This window comes from Oncorhynchus mykiss, chromosome 23 (genome assembly GCF_013265735.2).
Source record: "Oncorhynchus mykiss isolate Arlee chromosome 23, USDA_OmykA_1.1, whole genome shotgun sequence".
Taxonomy (NCBI): Eukaryota; Metazoa; Chordata; class Actinopteri; order Salmoniformes; family Salmonidae; genus Oncorhynchus; species Oncorhynchus mykiss.
The window spans coordinates 33,309,520-33,330,895 of record NC_048587.1 but is presented as its reverse complement, the minus strand read 5'-3'; the positions used below and the strand labels follow the sequence as shown (position 1 = coordinate 33,330,895).

General features: G+C 42.9%; 1 protein-coding gene across 4 annotated transcripts in view; it reads left to right on the top strand.

The window, feature by feature from the left end:
• The first annotated feature begins 617 nt into the window (after positions 1-617).
• Positions 618-21,376, top strand: part of LOC110502617 (1-phosphatidylinositol 4,5-bisphosphate phosphodiesterase epsilon-1) — a 43,438-nt gene continuing 22,679 nt past the window's right edge. For 2 of the 4 annotated variants that reach the window (XM_036960252.1, XM_036960250.1), the window contains exons 1-6: positions 626-879; positions 1,454-2,869; positions 15,084-15,378; positions 15,688-16,007; positions 20,788-20,933; positions 21,019-21,274. In XM_036960252.1, the coding sequence (XP_036816147.1) occupies positions 1,685-2,869; positions 15,084-15,378; positions 15,688-16,007; positions 20,788-20,933; positions 21,019-21,274 (2,202 nt within the window). In that variant the 5' untranslated portion in view covers positions 626-879; positions 1,454-1,684. Of the gene's footprint in view, positions 880-1,453; positions 2,870-15,083; positions 15,379-15,687; positions 16,008-20,787; positions 20,934-21,018; positions 21,275-21,376 lie in introns of all 4 variants that reach the window. The other 2 variants (XR_005039170.1, XM_036960251.1) reach the window with 2 other exon arrangements.

Here is a 21,376-nt window from a genome sequence, read left to right as displayed (position 1 = left end):
AAGAACACTCCAACACACACATAACATGCACACACATTAATACTGACTCTACACACACACACACACACACACACACACACACACACACACACACACACACACACACACACACACACACACACACACACACACAATCATCATTTACGCTGCTGCTACTCTGTGTATCATATATTCTGATGCCCAGTCACCTTACCCCTTAAATATGGAACTGACCCTGTATATAGCTTACTTACTTTCTCGTGTTCTTCATATTTATTTTTTTATTGTTTTGTTTTTGTTCTACTGTGTAATGCTTTATTGATTACTGAATTGTTGGGTTTGGCGCTAGCAAGACAGGCATTTCACTGTACTTGTGCACGTGACATTAAAACTTGAAATATCTATTAATGAATATTAATATTAATATTAATTTCTGAATGGGCAACTCATATGATTGATTGTAAACTCATATTGATGTGAGGGTGATGGTACAAATTTCTGATTGAATAAATGGCCGTAAAAAAGCAAGGCTATTTAAGTGACTGCCACTTTAAAAGCTGTGAAGGTATTAGCATTAGGTTCTGTCCAGTGTGATTGCAAAATAATCCAGTGAGCTGTGAGTAAAAAAAGGGGAAAAACTGAAAAAGCTTCAGCTCGTTGTCCTGCCAAGTTCTGTAAAGGGAGCCCTGCCCGGTGAGATCCCTATTTCTGTGGCTCCCCCCTTTTCCCCTCTTCCCAGATCCCTCTCTTTTCCTCTCTCCCTCTCCCCTGATCACTCTTTTCCTCTCCTCCCAATCCCCCTCTTTTCTTATAGCCTACTGTGGATAGAGACGGAACAGGGACACATCTGGTCCGCTACAACTGAATCTGGAGAGACAAACACCAACCTTTCACACAAAGGTAAGGAAAACCTAACCATTCAACAAGATCACAGGCTGAAAAGGTTGAGAAGTTTCAGTCGTTTGACCTTCGATTATTCTAATAAGGTTTTCATGTGACATGTCGGCGAGCAGACCATTGATAATGCAGGGTTTTACATTGTTATACTGTAGCTGAAGAGAATGGGGTACAATACTTTCTTAACTATTTTTCATTCACCACTTTAGGAGCTTTAATGCATGTAGGTCACTGCACAGAGCTCTGTTACAGTTACCTCATAATCCGGTCTTAATGTTTTCTCACATTGTTTGGCCATTAGCAGGGAAAGTGTTTGGCCTTAGGCAGGGAAAGTGAGGGGAAGACTGATTGAATGGTTCATCTGCCTTCAATCATCACATCATAGTCACTTCCCTTTCACAGGTTATGGTGCATTGTCCAGTATCCAGTGTAACTTCAAACCTCTCACTACAGCTAATAATAATTATCTTGTTGTGATTTTGTTTGTATTCCGAGTTCAATACATATCATTAGGACACAATCTAATTTGTTGGCTTGGGATAGTCTTCATCACAAAACAGTGTGTTCTATTTTTCAGCTAACTTGGGTTCTCCTGCTGTCCCCTGCAGATTGACGAGGGATGTGTCTGCCTGGCCGGCACGGCAGCAAGGTCAATCTCTGAGTGTGCACAGAGGGACGCATCTCCCGGACAGCGTTGACTCTCCTGGTGTTCACAGCTGTTGTGGACTCCACCTGCACCCACCTCTCGCTCTGACGTCTCTGAATACCAACAAGGAGGAAGACACAGAAAGGCAGGTGGGCCGGCATTATGTTGGAGGAATTCTGTACCAGCAACACAGACGGGACAGAGGCGGGTGCCGATAAGATAGATCATGGGATTGTAAGGCCCAGGAGCCCACATGGGACCCAGCGGAGAGTTAAAGTCCAACTACACTCTGATGATACAGACGCACCGCCACCGCCATTCCAACCGGATAAACACTCCAGCAATGGCTGCCGTTCAGTGGAGTCTCTGGATGCTGGATTGAGACAAAGAGTGTGTGTGACTGTGCAGCCTACCAGTAAACCTTCAGGCTGCTGCTGTGGCGTAAGCCGCAGGAAGGGCCTTGGGCCTTGTGTACTGTGCTGCAGCCAAAGTAAACCGATCACAGACGTCTGCAATGACTCTGACAGTAACACTCCAGTCCAGAGAGCAGGGATCTCACCTCAGACGTACACAGCGGATAAAACAGGATATGTTACACAGAGCATTGTGGGTACTGTAGTACATCATGGTACAGATGTACGTAGGAGTGTCAAGGAGTTGGAGTCGCAGGAGTTGTCTCCTCTGTGCAATACAAGGACACTGCCAGGTGAGGGCAAGAACTGGTTTCAGAGCTTGCTCTACTCTGGTACCTCCTTAGGTGATAGAGGCAAGGAGGCTGTAGGGGGCAAAGTGTCAGGCTCAGCATCCTCAGTCCCATCTTCCCCCACAAGAGTCGCTACGGGCAGCTTTGCCTTCTGTCTCGTAGAGGAGATGACGTCATCAACAGTCGCTGACACCAGCTGTACCCACGGACTCAGAGATGGGCACATCAGCCCAGGGGGCAAGGCCAAAAAGCAAAGGTGCTCTACACTGGCACTCCTTCCCACCAGCCCTCCCAAAAGCCCCACAGCTTTGAAGATGGACTCAGACAATGGGTTAGGATTTGACTGCGAGACTGAGGATAGCTTTGTATATAATAAGAGGGAGCGTTCGACGGTCCTGGTCCGTAGGTTCTTGAGGGATAACCAGAGGGTGAAGAAGTCTGTGTGTACAGGGACTAGGGCAATCATCAGGACATTACCCTCGTGGAGGATCAGTGAGGAAGCGTGGGACGCTGTCTGCAGAAGGGACCGTTTCTCTGGGCCTAGGGAATACAGTCGCTTGAGTGGATACAGTTCAACCTCTCAGAGTCTACATCTGCAAGCATGTAAACCTCACCTTGGAAATAAAGGAGACATGTTTTTTGAGGTAAGAACATACACACAGTTATCTTTCATGATTCCATTGAGCAAAACTGTGTCACTTTTAGTTTAAAATCTAAAAGCCCTAGACTGCACTGGACTCACTCACTCACGCACGCACGCACGCACGCACACACACACACACACACACACACACACACACACACACACACACACACACACACACACGACGGGGCACAAAAAGGAAAAATGTGTGTGAAATCCCCTGCTACAGTATGTAATAGTTACTACACACAGTGCAGTGTGAGACAAAACTCCCGGAGCTGCAGGGGAAATGGGGGTTGGGGTAGCCGGGTAGGAGAGCAGAGGGGAGGGGTGGTTAAAAGTTAAGTAGAACACTAGAGGCCTGTATTATAGAGGGTGCGTCTCAAATAGCACCTTATTCCCTAAAGTGCATTACTTTTCAACAAAGCCTTATGGTGAAAGGTAGTGCACTATATAGGGAATAGGGTGCCATTTGAGCTGTAGAAAGAGGGTCTGGGATTGCTTCTCTGCTCCAGTGGGTACACACCCAATGGAAAAGTTAGGCTACACCATGACATCACAATCACTTGGCAGATGGTTACAGTCTCAACCATGAGAAACAAATAAAGTCAGTGGAAAACAAAGCACACACAGTCCAGAGTTTGTTTTTAAGGTGTTGCCGAGTCAAAAACAACAAGCTTCAGGGGAAATGAAAGGAATAACTTACATACTTAGCCTACTTACTTACTGGTCCATCATTTACTAATGGTTTGGCTGATAGACCCAGAGCAGGCCAAGATATTCATAACCTGTATGGAAAGAAGAACCTCTGAGATTAGGATGATTAGAGAAAACTGGTGATGGTGATGTTTGTGTTGACTTAGAATAAATGTATTTTACCATAATGGAAATAAGCCTTTGGGTTCTATTTTGTTTTTCCCCCTCAATAATTTTGTGTGTATGTAAAGTTAATAAAAACAGGATGTGTGTACAGTGGCCCCACACAATAAATAGTTTATGAGTACATTCATAAAAGAGGGGGATGAGTGGCATAAACTCAGAGGGGTTATGGTGGTTTAAAGTGTCAATCTTGGATAGAAACTAACTGCAGACCTCATTCAGTACTAATTCTGCAGTGGCAATAGACTCGACCGTGACAGGAAACAATACCATGGATTAGACTTCCACCTAGTGGTAAACTACATATTGGTCCATATTGAATCCTTGGAACAGAAGTGACCAATCTGGAAAACACTGCTGTTTGCTCCAGTCAAAGCAATAACACTCCTGATTCAACTTAGCAATAAATAACAGTCTGCGTTAAATACTTTACTCGTTGAATTTGGGCAATAACATTTCAATCTAATTCCAGTAAATGAATTGCACTTCTTTGAAAATAAATTATATGGCCAATTTCAATGGTTTCTTCTTTTTTATTACCGCGAACCTGCAACAAAGAAGCTCAGATGTGTGAGAGCCTTTTGCATTTTGATTTAACTGGCAGCCATGGAAATTGAATTAACTCCAACTCTTGTTGTACAAGAGGTATTTGTACCAGAGGAGGCTGGTGGGGGGAGCTATAGGAGGATTGGCTCATTATAATGGCTGGAATGGAATCAATGGAACGGAGTCAAGCGTGTGGTTTCCATATGTTTGATGTGTTTGGTATGGTTCCATTCCAGCCATTACAATGACCCTGCCTTCCTATAGCTCCTCCCACCAGCCTCCACTGATTAGTACTGAACCGCCATGGTCTCAGCAGAAAATAAGACTTTAGATCCTGGTTAAGTTGTTTCTGTACAAAATAATGGCAGAATTTACATCAGTAATCAGGTGATCAAGGTTAAAATAGGTCATTTTAGGGTTGGCTGAACTCATAGAAAACACAACACTTGTTACATACTACTTTTAACTGTGGGTCAGGGTTAAGGACAATTCAGAGAATTATTAGGGGAAATTCTGTGTAATGAGAACATTACCATTGAAAATAACAGCTAAGCAATTGAATAAACAATTGTGATTGGTAATTGTGTGTGCATGTGTGCATGTCCTCTGTGTGTCTTGAGTGCACTCACTGCCGACCAATGTGTTAAAATAAGGCTTTGTTTATATAGTAAAAGATTTTCACCCATCACCCAAACTGCAGCCTTTCGTAGGATGGCTGTGTGGCAAACAAACATTGCTGTCTTGGTTTTGAAATACATTGGGATCAAATGTATTTACAGTATGATATGAAAGATGTAGGCATATGTACATGAGCTGCAGACCTGGGATAACTATAGTTGTAACCAGGGGCATTTATTTTAGAAGTGGGGAGGACATAATATTTGTATTTCTATATATATATTATTTTTTTATCCAGCAGGATAAACACTCCAACCAGTCTACCCGATTTCTCGGAGGCGTCTGCATGGTCCTAAAGCAAACCGTTGACTCATTATGTATCACATTCCAATGATAAAACTGGAATGCAATTTCAAAATGTGGGGGGGGGGGGGGGGGGGGGACGACATGTTACTCTTAGCATTCTCAGTATCACTTAACATTAAACTGTTCTTGTGCCTGTATAATAAAACTGTAATTACTTTTGGAGCAACATTTTATTAGCATGTTGTTACATAATACTTTGGTAATTGCATTTTATTGCATACAAATGAGCTGAGAGTTTTTGTAACTACTGTACACAAGAGGAAGGGACTGTGCTTTATTCCACTTACGTTATAATTCATGATTTATGCAATTATAAAGCAATTTCCAAAGTCCTATAAGACAACAATGCTGCTATTGTAATAATCACTAAGTGACTACACATGTAGTAAAACGTGATGTTAAGTGTTACTGTATTACCTCATGTCTCACTCATTGTGAAATTAGACTTATAGTCATTTTGATGCTACAGACGTGGTCTACTATAATGTTGAGGGGATTCCATGTCCCTTATGTATTTCATTCTAGAAAATAGGCTATATTAAGATGAATATCTAAGAGCCCTCCAAACCATGTGCTTATGATCATATATTTAAACTAATCAAACTAAGTGTTGTAGTTTTTGATTCTTCATCAAATATTTGGCAGCCATCAAATACATTTTTGTTTTCAAACAACTTGCATGTATTCAAATACCTTCAAATATTATTTGGTTTTCTGAGAGGTATGCAACATTTTCTGAGACCTTTATTTGAATATCAAAGAAAATAATTGAGTATTTGAAAAGTTTGTATTTTCAAACAAACAAAAAAATATAACTATTTTCTTCCCAGATCTGATGAGCTGTGATAATTTCCTCCCTGTATATTTTAGTTGAAGCCCACGGCATTGTCACGGCTGTCGTAAGAACGGGACCAAGGCGCAGCGGATGTTTGAGTTCCACATATTTAATTCAAAGAGAAACTTAAACAAAACAAAACAAAATATATCAATAAACAAACAACTAAACGTGACTACGTGGTGCACAAACACAAAACAATATCCCACAAACACAGGTGGGAAAAATAGCTACTTAAATATAATCCCCAATTAGAGACAACGATTACCAGCTGCCTCTAATTGGGAATAATACAAAACACCTACATAGAAAATATAAACTAGAACACAACATAGAAATGTTAAACTAGAATACCCCCTAGTCACGCCCTGACCTACTACACCAGAGAAACAAGGGCTCTCTATGGTCAGGGCGTGACAGGCATCTTGTATCAACTCCTGTCATCAGGGAGTTCTGACACCAAATCATTGCAAGAAAAAAAAACTTTCTGTTGAAAAGACCTGGCTGTTTTTAATGCAGAACTGAGAACTGTAATTAGTCTATGCTTCATATCTATCTGCAACACCATTTTGCCATAATGAGAGAGAGAGAGAGAGAGAGAGAGAGAGAGAGAGAGAGAGAGAGAGAGAGAGAGAGAGAGAGAGAGAGAGAGAGAGAGAGAGAGAGAGAGAGAGAGAGAGAGAGAGAGCTATTGAATGAACCCACAGTAGAGTCATTGGTGAATTACATCACAGTGGCTAATATTGGCTATGTAGTCACTGTAGTGGTTTACAGTAGGAGATGAGAGATGGTGATGTGTGTTTTATATATAAAGGTAATGTTATTTTCCTAATACCTCTTACTAATGTCCAGCCTCCCTAACCATATAAGGGGAGCTGTCCCAAAACACACACACACACACACACACACACACACACACACACACACACACACACACACACACACACACACACACACACTCTCTCTTTCTCTCTCTCTCTCTCTCTCTCTCAGGTTTCAGACATGCTCTCCCTCTTCTGTCTCAAACATATCTCCCTCCTCTCTTCCTCTCTCTTCCACTACAAACTGGAACATACAGACATGACACGACTATTGTGGATTTACTGACTTTCACCAATTTTTGATGCTGTATCACATTAGGCATGATCTTCTAATGTAAGTCAGAATATATTTTTTCTTTCTTTCAGATGGTTCATTCAAAGAAAGCACTAGTACTTTACTAACATTTCTACCAAACCATGCATACTATAATCTTTGCTATTCATATCAGTGGGGATCGCTCGAATTAGAGTATGATTGTCTTTCTGATGGTAAATGTGGGTCCAATTTGTCGGTTTTCAGACGGCTGGAACATAATCCGAGAACCTTGATAATGATCAACTGTTTTGTGAAACCCTACCAGACATAGGCATAGTGTTGCTTATGACAGTTGCTCATGACAGTGTTGCAAGGGTTCCATGCATGTTCTTCTCAACTATCGTTTCACAGGGTTTCATTAGAAAACATACAGTACATGCATCCTTGTGACCAGAGCTGCAGTATTATAGTCTATTGAAGGCTCTATGGATGGCTGAAGTTTCAAGTTTTATTAGTTGTATGTACAGGATACACATGGTATACACTGTCCAATGAAATGCTCACTTGCAGGTTCCTTCTCGACAATGCAACAACAATAAGAAATAATAAAAGTTAAGAATCTGAACATAAAGTTAATGGCTCAGTAGAATAGAATAAACATTTTAGCATAAGTATAATACAGGAAGGCACAATCTATAGTCCAATATTGACATGTGTTTTGGGGAAGGTGTGTGTGTGTGTGTGTGTGTGTGTGTGTGTGTGTGTGTGTGTGTGTGTGTGTGTGTGTGTGTGTGTGTGTGTGTGTGTGTGTGTGTGTGTGTGTGTGTGTGTGTGTGTGTGTGTGTGTTTGTGTGGATGAGTGTGTGTGTGTGGATGAATATAGATCTGTATGGGTGTGTGCGTGAGTGAGTGCATGTGTGCTGAGGTGCAGAGAGTCAGAGCAGGTGGTCAGTCCAGTTCAAGTGTTCAGCAGTCTGATGGCTTGTAAATAGAAACATTCTCTGAGCCTGTTGGTATCAGACCTAATGTTCTGATACTGTCTGCCCAATTGCAAGGTAGTGAATCAAATCAAAATCAAATTGTATTAGTCACGTGTCAAATACAACAGGTGTATTACAGTGAAATGCTTACTTACGAGCCCCTTAACCAACAATGCAGTTTTAAAAAATATGGATAAGAATAAGAGATAAAGGTAACAAGTAATTAAAGAGCAGCAGCAAAAAAACAGTAGCGAGACTATACACAGGGTGGTACCGGTACAGAGTCAATGTCCAGGGGCACCGGTTAGTTGAGGTAACATGTACATGTAGGCAGAGTTATTAAAGTGACTATACATAGATGACAACAGAGAGTAGCAGCAGCGTATTAGAGGAGAAGAGGGGGGGGGGGGGGGGGGGGCATTGCAAATAGTCTGGGTGGCCATTTGATTAGGTGTTCGGGAGTCTTATGGCTTGGGGGTAGAAACTGTTTAGAAGCCTCTTGGACCTAGACTTGGCGCTCCGGTACCATTTGCCATGCGGTAGCAGAGAGAGCAGTATATGACTAAGGTGGCTGGAGTCTTTGAACAGCTCATGGCTGGGGTGTGTGGTGTCCTTGAGGATGCTGCAGGCCTTCCTCAGGCACAGTTTTGAGTAAATGTCCTGGATAAGTGGGGGCACCCGCTGAAGGGCCTTGCGGTTATGGACGGAGTAATTCCCACACCAGGCCGTGATGCAACCGGTCAGGATGCTCTCGATGGTGGAGGGGTAGTATTTGGAGAGGACCCAGGGTGGCATGCAGTACTTCTTCAGCTGCCTTAGGAAGTAAAGATGCTGTTGTGCCCTCTTGATAAGAGTGATGGTGTTGTTGGTCCATATCAAGTCCTCGGTGATGTAGACGCTACGGAACTTAAAACTGCAGTCCCATTGACGTGGATCAGGGCATGTTCCATGCTGCTTCCTGAAGTCAACAATCAACTCCTTTGTTTTGCTGACGTTAAGGGAGAGGTTGTTGTCCTGGCACCACAATGCCAGTTCACATGATGGAGTTAGTGTCATGCAAAGCCACTTAGCAAAGGGACACCCCTGGGGGCCCCCTGTGTTAAGAGTCAGTGTGGAGGAGGTGTTGTTGCTAGTCCTGACAGCCCGTGGTCTGCCTGTCAGGACGTACAGGATCCAGTTGCAGAGGGTGGTGTCCAGACCCATGGCTCTGAACTTGTTGTCGAGCTTGGAGGGAACAATAGTGTTGAATGCTTAACTGTAGTCAATGAACAGTATTCTCATATAGATGTTCCTCTTGTCCAGGTGCATTAAGGCTGTGTGAATAATGAAGGAAATGGCATCATCCATGGAGTGTTAGGCAAATTTGAGTGGGTCCAGTGTGCCTGGCATGCTGGCCTTGATGTGGGCCATGACCAGCATCTCGAAGCACTTCATTATGACCGGGGTGAGTGTGACGGGGCAATAGTCATTTGGGCATGTTACCTTGTCTTTCTTGGGGACTGGGATGATGGTGGTCTCCGTGAAGCATTTATCAAATGTAGTAGGGTGTTCCCTCTCATCCCTCTAGACTAAACATACAGTATGTGTTCTGTTTCATTTAAACAGACAGAAATGTATAAACTGACTACATGAGTTTAACTTTTAATATATGAAAGGTATTTGACTAACACTTAACATTAATGTAACATTTCTAAAGGGGTTGTAAAGAGTTTATCAGTAGTTTAAAGACAGGTGGTAATAAACAGTTATTACTATTTGAGAGAGAATGTTATTGGTTTAGACCTACAAATCATTGTACAAGTACTAGCAACAAGCTGAATGGAAAGTAGGACTACAACTCACTTTCTTCTTTTAAATATTGAAACTTTACAAAATTGACAAAACCAAATATAATAACACTGTATATCTCAATAACCAAGGCTTTCTTCACCTGCTCTGATATGAAAGAAATGGACTGGCAGATGCAAATATTAAAGGCTTCTTCTAACATACAGCTCTCGCCTTCCTCATGATCAGGACACAATGAAGGGAGAGCGGATGAGGAGAGGGCACCACTATAGACAATTGTGATGCACCCTATGATCACGTTGAAATCGGCCAAAATCCTGAGCTTTGAGTGAGAATGAAGAGATTTGACCACACAACTATTTGACAAATGAGGTCTATTGATGGCTATTCTCCCAACGTCTGGGGAGGCCTCTGGTCCAGCCCAGCTCATGCTGGGTCTTATTCATTATTCTCCCAACGTCTGGGAGGCCTCTGGTCCAGCCCAGCTCATGCTGGGTCTTGTTCATTATTCTCCCAACGTCTGGGGAGGCCTCTGGTCCAGCCCAGCTCATGCTGGGTCTTATTCATTATTCTCCCAACGTCTGGGAGGCCTCTGGTCCAGCCCAGCTCATGCTGGGTCTTATTCATTATTCTCCCAACGTCTGAGGAGGCCTCTGGTCCAGCCCAGCTCATGCTGGGTCTTATTCATTATTCTCCCAACGTCTGGGGAGGCCTCTGGTCCAGCCCAGCTCATGCTGGGTCTTATTCATTATTCTCCCAACATCTGGGGAGGCCTCTGGTCCAGCCCAGCTCATTCTGGGTCTTATTCATTATTCTCCCAACGTCTGGGGAGGCCTCTGGTCCAGCCCAGCTCATGCTGGGTCTTATTCATTATTCTCCCAACGTCTGGGAGGCCTCTGGTCCAGCCCAGCTCATGCTGGGTCTTATTCATTATTCTCCCAACGTCTGGGAGGCCTCTGGTCCAGCCCAGCTCATGCTGGGTCTTATTCATTATTCTCCCAACGTCTGGGAGGCCTCTGGTCCAGCCCAGCTCATGCTGGGTCTTATTCTGGGTCTTGTTTTTCGGAAAAAAATATCTTACGGAAAACAAAAATAAGCTGTTCTTATTGGACAAATCCAAATAAACAACCAGAAATAACAATAGATTTTTTGGTTCAAAGCTAAACTTAGATATTTGTTTTTGGTTCTCGAGTCTATTAGACCATGGCCATTTCAAGCTTATCTTTCTATTAAAAAAAAGAAAGGTTATTTCAGAATATTTATGCAAATGTATTGGCTAAGTTATTGATCCCACTTTGTAGTATACCCCTCAGGTATAGTCCCTCCCTGTTTAAATCCGTTTTCTTACGTTTGGTGCCTAATGAACATGACCCAGAGTTTGATAAAGCATGTGGCCGTGGAGCCTGTGGAGCTGTGCAGGTATCAGACTGTCTAAACATGGTTGATTGATCCTTGATAAGGATGGAGGCCGGGCCAGGCCAGCCCGGGCAAGGGGACGTACACGTCCTGGAAAACAAAATATTTAGTCAGCCCTGACGCTCTCCAGACCTGAGATGCATGCCATAGAGAGTGCTGGAGGAAAGAGCAAGTCACTTGAGCATTCAGATGATACAGTCGGTATGCTAAACTAAATGATGCACAGCCTGGTCTCAGATCTGTTTGTGCTGTCTTGCCAACTCCTATGGTCGTTGGTCATTGGCAAGACAGCACAGACACAACTGGGAGTCTGAGACGAGGCTAGCAAAAATGTTCTAACTTTGTCAAAGGTAGACTGGAAATAGGACAACATCATACAGTGTTTCCTTTATATTCATTGCCCATCGCTGCTAAATTGTTGCCACCGCTGCAAAAAATATGTAATTTTAAAAATATATATATTGCTGTCGATACGCGCTTTTAAATTAATAGTCCTTTGCTCAAAGACTGGAAGTCTATTGGAAGAGCTAGCATGTCATACCTGAGGGGTATACTACAAAGTGGGATCAATAACTTAGCCAATACATTTGCAGAAATATTCTGAAATAACCTTTCTTTTTTTTTGCTAGTAGCAATGCACCCCACCCTTGTCACCACTGCTGAAAGAAATCCTTGGAGAAACACTGTCATCATAAAATATGACTGGGGCAACCGTTGGGTTACAGAAATCAACAACAGCACAATTCAAATCTGTCAATAATGATGCTATTGACTTTTACCAATGTAGCCATTTCTCAAGGCTTTTATATCTGTAAGTAAGAAGACAACCTGTTGTGTATGATATCTGCACATAGATATAGAAGTATGGAGAATGGAAGACATTCTATAAGAATTAACGTGTGTGTGTGTGTGTGTCTGGTGCATGCATACGTCTGTTCATTAGTGCGTTCATTCATGTGTTGGAGAGAATAACATAATTTATGACTATGAGTTCCATACCCTTTAAAGGAACCGAAGGAGGATAAAGTGCTGTGAGGATGATGTGAATATAATTTCTGAATATTCGACTCCAGGGAGTAAATATTTGGTTTAGCTAAAGCACAATGTCTGCTAGGCTCTGCCAGCTGGATCTGCTTCCCTGACTTCTCTCTCTCCTCTCTCCCCATACTGACTAACAGCCAAAGGGGACTGGAGAGGGGGGGGGGGGGGGGGGGGGGGGGGCTGGATGTCCTGGGTCCTACGGGGGGTTGGTGGAGGTTTAGGGCTAGAGGTCCTCAGGATTGGTGGGGATGGTGGTGGTAGGGGGTTGCTCCCTGTCTCCTCTCTCCCAACACTGGGTAAAATACACAGTTTGGGAGGGACTATGGTGGTGGGCGCCCTCCAAGGGTGCTGACCTTCCCTCTCATCTTTCCACATACAGGCTAACAACCATCTCCCCAGGTTCAGAGGGTTTAGATAAGCAAAATGGTGTGGGTCCGCACTCAAAAGGATGTCTCATAAAGCTTCTTTAATGTTTGTATTATTTTTACAGGATCAGAGGGTTTACCTACAGCCAGTGGTGTAAAGTACTTAAGTAAATACTTTAAAGTACTACTTAATCTGTACTTTACTATATATATATATATATATATTTTTTTTTTGTGAATTTTACCCCTTTTTCTCCCCAATTTCGTGGTATCCAATTGTTTATTAGCTACTATCTTGTCTCATCGCTACAACTCCTGTACGGGCTTGAAAGTTGAAAGTCATGCGTCCTCCAATACACAACCCAACCAAGCCGCACTGCTTCTTAGCACAGCGCCATCCAACCCGGAAGCCAACCGCACCAATGTGTTGGAGGAAACACTGTGCACCTGGCAACCTTGGTTAGCACGCACTGCACCCGGCCCACCACAGGAATCACTGGTGCGCGATGAGACAAGGATTTCCCTACCGGCCAAACCCTCCCTAACCCTGACGACGCTAGGCCAATTGTACGTCGCCCCATGGACCTCCCGGTCGCGGCCGGTTACGACAGAGCCTGGGCGCAAACCCAGAGTCTCTGGTGGCGCAGCTGGCGCTGCAGTACAGCGCCCTTAACCACTGCCCCACCCGGGAGGCCCTACTATTCATATTTTTGACAATGTTTTTTCACTACATTCCTAAAGAAAATAATGTACTTTTTACTCCATACATTTTCCCTGACACCTAAAAGTACTGGTTACGTTTTGAATGCTTAGCAGGACTGGAAAATGGTCCAATTCGAACACTTATCAAGAGAACATCCCTGGTTATCCATACTGCCTCTGATCTGGCAGACTCACTAAATACAAATGCTTCTTTAGTAAATTATGTCTGAGTGTTGGAGTGTGCCCCTAGCTATCCGTAAATAAATAATAAATATAAAAATTGTGCCGTCTGGTTGGCTTAATGTAACGATGCTTAATGTAAGAAATTTGAAATTATTTATACTTTTACTTTTGATACTTAAGCACATATTTGTTTTTAGACTTTCACTAAAATAGCATTCACGTTTACTTGAGCCCATTTCTATTAAGGTATCTTTACTTTTACTGAAGTGTGACAATTGGGTACTATTTCCACAATCTGCCTACAGCTAACATGCAACAATGCTACAATGTGAGAATTGAAATACTTACATGTCAGATACACAGATCAGAAACGAAAGCAATACATTTCTACTACGGTCTCTCCATGTGGTCTGACCAAAATACCTGTTGCTTGATTAGGTTGGTTCACATCAATCAGGTTTTCCCATGTAGCTAAAGAGCTTAGTAGGTCCAAGAGCCGGGGACAAGGCAGAGAGGGGGGTGGGGGTTTAAAGGTGTTTGTGACACAATTGTTATGGGGCTTTTGGTGCACTGTCTTTAGATGTGTCATCTAGCAACAGAAGAGCCTCTTCCTCATAATGGCACTACTTTGTTAACTGAGAATCGTTGTTAATATCACAACCCTCATTTTCACACTATTTTAATGCTCAAACAAATGCATTAGAAAAACAAAAATGTATTGATATTATACTAACTGCCAAGTTGCATTTCAGAAGCAGACAGACACTTCATATAGATTTTGTCAGGCTAAAATGGAATACAAATAATTTCATATGTACATGTAGGTAGGGGTAAAGTGACTATGCATAGATAATAAACAGCAAGTAGCAGCAGAGTAAAAAAAGGGGGGTCCAATGCAAATAGTCCGGGTAGCCATTTTATTAAGTGTTCAGCAGTTTTGTGGTTTGGGGTTAGAAGCTGTTAAGTAGCCTTTTGGACCTAGATTTGGCACTCAGGTATCGCTTGCAGTGCAGTAGCAGAGAGAACAGTCTATGACTAGGGTGGCTGGCGACTTTGACCATTATTAGGGCCTTCATCTGACACCGACTGGTTTAGAGGTCCAGGATGGCAGGAAGATTGGCCCCAGTGATGAACTGGGCAATACACACTACCTTCTGCAGCGCCTTGGGGTTGGTTGCTGAGCAGTTGCCATACCAGACGATGACACAGCCAGTCAGGATGCTCTCGATGGTGCAGCTGTAGAACTTTTTGAGGATCTGAGGACCCATTCCACATTTTTTCAGTGTGTTCAGTAGGGAGAAAGGTTTTTAACATTTAGGGACTACTATCTGAACTTGTCCAATGACAACAAAGATAATTGTTTTCCGTAGCAAAACGTTTTGCCTTGCTGAACACGACTATCTTCCTCTGTCTTCCCAGGCATGCCATGCTCTGAGTGCTGAAGTAAGGGTGGCCAGATCCGGAGAGCTACTCCTTTCTTCCAGGAAGCTGCTGTTGTCTGCCGAGAGGAGGGATCTGTGTCGTAGGAGGGCCACATTGCCATGGCCAGGAGGAGGAGGGGCGTCTAGCTACCGAGCAACCCTACAGAGGACTGACGTTTCTGCCTACATTTCAGGGACCCTCCTGGAAGTGGTTCTGTCCATCGGCAACAGGGGAGAAAACGACTCTCCTCCCTGTATCACAACAAGTCCATTGGGCTGGGCTGTCCTGAAAGGTCCCATAACCAATATGAATCTTATGAAATTCAAGTTGATTAAACATTGAATCAAGTCAGCTTACATAATAAATTAAATGACATGTATATTAATCAAATGTGGTTCAAATACTACCTGAATTATCAGAGAGAAGGATGATCCATTCAGTTCTACAGGAAGTGTCTATGAGTAGGGGCTAGGGGACACATTGGAATTCAGAAACAATCTACAGTATGTAGATCTTAACTCTCTCTTGACTCACCCTCCCTCCCCTCCCTCCTCCTTCCTCCTTCACCCTCCCTATTTCCTATTTCCTCCCTCCCCCTCAGAGCGCCAGCTGCACTCCCCCATGGCGGGGTCCAGCGTGGTGCCGGCAGCTCCGCTGGCAGAGGTCAACAAGGAGCTGTCTGACCTCTGTCCCCTGGTCAGTTTCCCGGAGGAGATGGCCTACGTCCTCATGGAGCAGGAGCTGCATCTATACAGCCGGATCTTACCCCTGGACTACCTCTGTTTCCTCACCCTCGACCTGGGGGGCCCTGATCAGCCACAGCCCCAGGGGCAGGCACACCAACCTGGACAACCCCATCTTATGGCTGGCTGCAGACGGCCCCACAATGCTGTAGAGGACCTGGTCACAAGATTCAATGAGGTAAGAGAGACATAACTCAGCAATACGGTGCATTAAAACTTAAAGCAGATTTACCTAGCTTGGTGGAGACCCTACTGTAGGAGCCTCAAGAGTTAACCAGTCCTGTGAATGGGTTAGGTGACTCAGGTGTCTATACTCCATCAGCAAAGTTAGATAAGACGGAAGTTTATGAAGAAGGGCAACAAAAAGTGAGTAATGTAGAAATCTATGGTCTTTAGCGAAGTCCAGCCGACCTTCTGATACAGGAGGCAGTGATGAGTATCAAAACTGTCACCTGTAACAAAATGAAGGGCACTATAGTAGATTGCATACAAAGGTTTAAGAGTAGTAGCAGCTCCACATTGATAAATGATATAACTATAATCAAGAACAGATAAAAAAGTTGACTGAATAATCTGCTTCCTACTGCTTAGAGAAGGCATGATTTGTTTCTGTAGAAAAAACCTACTTTACATCTAAGGCAACAGCACAAAGGTCAGGAAGGCAGAGAAAACAATACATCACACACAACAATACATCATAGGACACATGGATATGAATTTTCTTAGGCCAACAAACCTTACATCTAAGCTTATTAACCAGCTCATTTATATGTTTTGAAAAATGTTAAATCCACATCAATCCACATACCTATAATTTTGCACGCCCAATTTTTCAGTTTTTGATTTGTTAAAAAAGTTTGAAATATCCAATAAATGTCGTTCCACTTCATGATTGTGTCCCACTTGTTGTTGATTCTTCACAAAAAATACAGCTTTATATCTTTATGTTTGAAGCCTGAAATGTGGCAAAAGGTCGCAAAGTTCAAGGGGGCCGAATACTTTCGCAAGGCACTGTATATACGGGAACATGTTTGATTGGAGAACCATCTAATGAGTGAACATGTAGTTCATCTGAAACATTCTTACGAGAGTTTAAAAATAACATGTATTTCATTTTGCCTGAATTAAGCACAAGTTTTAAATTATCAAGGGATTCCTGCATAGACATCAAATCTGACTGTAGTTTTGACACAGCCAGATCAACAGTCGGGGCAATAACATACATAATAATATAAATAGATGGAGTTCACTTTTTTACAGATTGACCATTGGATTTTATATAAGTAGTGAAGAGAACAGGTCCCAAAATCGACCCATGTGGTATGACCACGGTGGTAATTTAAGAAATCCAGACTTAACCCTATCAACCACGATGGCCTGATTTCTGTCACTAAGATAATCGTGAAACTATGAACAGGCTGTCACGTTGGTATGAAGGATCAGGAGACAGGCGCAGTAATGCGTAATAGTTTTTAAAATTAAGCCCCAAATTACGGCGTGCCGTGTAAAGGCACGGGAACAAAGACCAAACAAAAACACAGGGGTTGAAACCCAAACAAAATAGCGAGGAGTACCTTGAGTAAATAAGACACGCGCACAATGATTAACACACAGGACGAGACCCGTAATCAACTGCACAATCCACAATGACACGAAAGCCCAAGACACACAGCACAGGTACTCACACACCAACGGACATTGTAACAATAATTGACACCACCGTGGGGAAAAAAGGGCACATATATACAAATACAATCAGTGGGAATAGGGACCAGGTGTGCACAATGAAAGTTCCAGAGGGATCCGTGACACAGGCGTCAGAGCTCAGGCCTATCGAGGACAACTTATTCAATAAATTCAATGAAAAACACAATAAATATTCAAAGAACTTTCTAAGAATATTATTTACAAACATATACATTCCGTTCTCACCATAAACACTCTCTCTATCCTCTATCTTGCGAAGTGTGTTCAGGTTTGTTGGCCTAAGCAAATTAATATCCATGTGTCCTATGATGTATTGTTGTCTCTGCCTTCTTGCCCTTTGTGCTGTTGTCTGTTTTGTGCTGCTACCATGTTGTGATGCTGCCATGTTGTGTTGCTACCATGTTGTTGTCATGTTGTGTTGCTACCATGCTGTGTTGTCATGTATTGCTGCCATGCTATGTTATCGTCTTAGGTCTCTCTTTATGTAATGTTGTGTTGTCTCTCTTGCCATGATGTGTGTTTTGTCCTATATTTTTATTTTATTTTTAATCCCAGCCTCCGTCCCGGCAGGAGGCCTTTTGTCTTTTGGTAGGCCATCATTGTAAATAATAATTTGCTCTTAACTGACTTGCCTATTTAAATAAAGGTTCAATAAAATGTAAAAAATGTCATATCTGTGCTTGGAGTTCAAAACTATTAACCTAAGCTAGGAGTGTAATATATAGCAGAACATGATAAAAAAAACAATCATAAACCATTCTCAGAATATTAATAAAACCTCACAGGAAGACTTTCAGGGAACCATAGTAAAACGTTCTCAGAATCTCCCTTCACCTTAAACACTGACGTTCCCAGAACAGACTAAATTTTTACTTACATTTTAAGAATGTAAAAAAAAAATGGCTCAATTTTACAGGTCAGGAAACTTATGGCTTCGTTCCCAGAACCAATGGGAAACCAAAAATGTACGTTCCCACAACTTCAAAGGAAGCAAATGTGCTAGCTGGGAACTAACCTGTTATGTGTCTCAGCAAACCGTGCACATGTACAAAATGTCCCCTAAAATGTGCATGCGCAAGTTTTCACGCAAAAGTGGGCATTTGTACAAATTTTACTTGAAGTGAGAATGTGCTCACCTCCTCGCAGACCATGCATACAGATGTGCTCACATCTGTTAGTTGTTGAAATATTGTATTGCAAGCTGGTAAGTAATATTTGTGCAAATGGAGAATAGGATTAAAAGCTTATTCATAAAAAACTAAAAACAGGAAAACATATTAACAATGCAACCATTATTGAGAAGTGCGAAAATCTGTTTTATTTTCAGAATCTAAAATTATTAGACAAAAAATCGTATAATTAGGGTGCAGTGGTTTAAGGTACTTGGCCCAGTGTTGTCCAGGTTAGGGGAGGGTTTGGCCGGTGGGGCTTTACTTAGCTCAACGTGCTCTAGCGACTCCTTGTGGTGGGCCGGGTGCCTGCAGGCTGACCTCGGATTTCAGTTGAATGGTATTTCCTCCGACATATTGGTACAGCTGGCTTCTGGGTTAAGCGGGCGAGTGTTAATTAAGAAGCGTGGTTTGGCGGGTCGTGTTTCTGGGAATGCATGACATGACTCCCGAGCCCATTGGGGAGTTGCAGCGATGAAACAAGATAAAAATTGGGGAGAAAAAAGCAGTATAAAATAAAACTTATAATTAGACATAAGAATATTTTCCTACTTATTTTATTATCATAATCATTGCAGAACACACTTTGCCTCCAGAACAGCCTGAATTCTTCAGGGCATGGATTCCACAAGTCGGAAATATTCCACAGGGATGTTTGTCAATGCTGACGCGATGGCATCACACAGTTTCTGCATATTGGATGGCGGTACATCACTACCAGCCTGTACCGTTTACAGCAGGCAGGATGGGTCCATGGACTCATGCTGCTTACGTCAAATCCTGACTCTGCCATCAGCATGACTCAACAGGAACAGGGATTTGTCGGACCAGGCAATGTTTTTCCACTCCTTAATTGTCCAGTGTTGGTGATTGCTTGCCCACTGGAGCCGCTTTCTTGTTTTTAGCTGACAGGAGTGAAACATGGTGTGGTCCTTTGCTGCAATAGCCCATCCGTGACAATGGTCGACACTACGTGGACCAAATAGCCTAGTAAAAAGATAGTCTATATGTATTTGCAATATCATAGGCAGTGCTGTTTATAATACCGGTATACAGTTAAAATTAGTAGCTGCTATTTTACATTGAAGTAGGCTTATGTACAGTTGAAGTCAGAGGTTTACATACGCCTTAGCCAAATACGTTTAAACTCAGTTTTTCACAATTCCTGACATTTAATCCTAGTAACAATTCTGTTTTAGGTCAGTTAGGATCATCACCTTATTTTAAGAATGTCAGAATAATAGTAGAGAATGATTTCTTTCAGCTTTTATTTCTTTCATCACATTCCCAGTGGGACAGAAGTTTACATACACTCAATTAGTATTTGGTAGCATTGCCTTTAAATTGTTAAACTTGGGTCAAACATTTTGGGTAGCCTTCCACAAGCTTCCCACAATAAGTTGGGTGAATGTTGGCCCATTCCTGCTGACAGAGCTGGTGTAACTGAGTCAGGTTTGTAGGCCTCCGTGCTCGCACATGCTTTTTCAGTTCTGCCCACACATTTTCTATTGGATTGAGGTCAGGGCGTTGTGTTGGCCACTCCAATACCTTGACTTTGTTGTCCTTAAGCCAGTTTGCCACAACTTGGAAATATTCTTGGGGTCATTGTCCATTTCGAAGACCCATTTGCGACCAAGCTATAACGTCCTGACTGATTTCAGGAGATGTAGCTTCAATATATCCACATAATTTTCCTCCCTCGTGATGCCATCTATTTTGTGAAATGCACCAGTCCTTCCTGCAGTAAAGCACCCCCACAACATGACCTGCTAAAACTATAGTTTGATAACAAGAAATTAGTGGAGTGGTTGAAAAACAAGTTTTAATGACTCCAATCTAAGTGTATGTAAACTTCCGACTTCAACTGTATGTATAGTATGTGCACAGACTTTTCAGAAATGGCGCATACAGTCATTGAGTGTGAAATTTATTAAGGTTTTAAATGAGGCCCCTGAAGACTTGTGTTGGCTTCCAGAGCTAATGCCTTGGCTTCAGCTCAATAGGCTAACACAGTCCTGTTACACAAAGGTAACCCAGGATTCACACCGAGTTACCTACACTTACATTTACTGTATTTTCCAGGTGAGCTCCTGGGTGACGTGGATGATTATGACAGCCGGTTCTATGGAGGAGAAGAGAGAGGTGTTCTCATGTCTGGTCCATGTGGCCAGGTGCTGTTGGAACATGGGAAACTATAACACCGTCATGGAGTTCCTGGCTGGACTCAGGTAGAAACAAGGATAGAACCAATTATTCAAGGGAACACTACATCTCTCTATTCACACTCAGCATCTCCCCCATCCTACCCTTCAGGTCTCGCAAGGTGCTGAAGATGTGGCAGTTCATGGAGCAGTCGAACATCGAGACAATGCGTGCTCTGAAGGATGCTATGGCGCACCACGAGACATCTGCAGAGTACAGGAAGGTGGTCTCGCGTGCCCTACACATCCCGGGCTGCAGGGTAGTGCCCTTCTGTGGGGTCTTTCTGAGAGAGCTAGGGGAGGCCCTGGATGGAGCAGCTAGCCTGATCAGCCTCAGACCACGCCTCAGCTCACAGGACTCTGTGGAGGTGAGGAATGATACATTTTTGACCCAGATCTGTTTGGGGGGGTGTGACAATGGCCATAGGAGTTGTCAAGACAGTAAAAACATATCTAGGATCAAGTTAGAG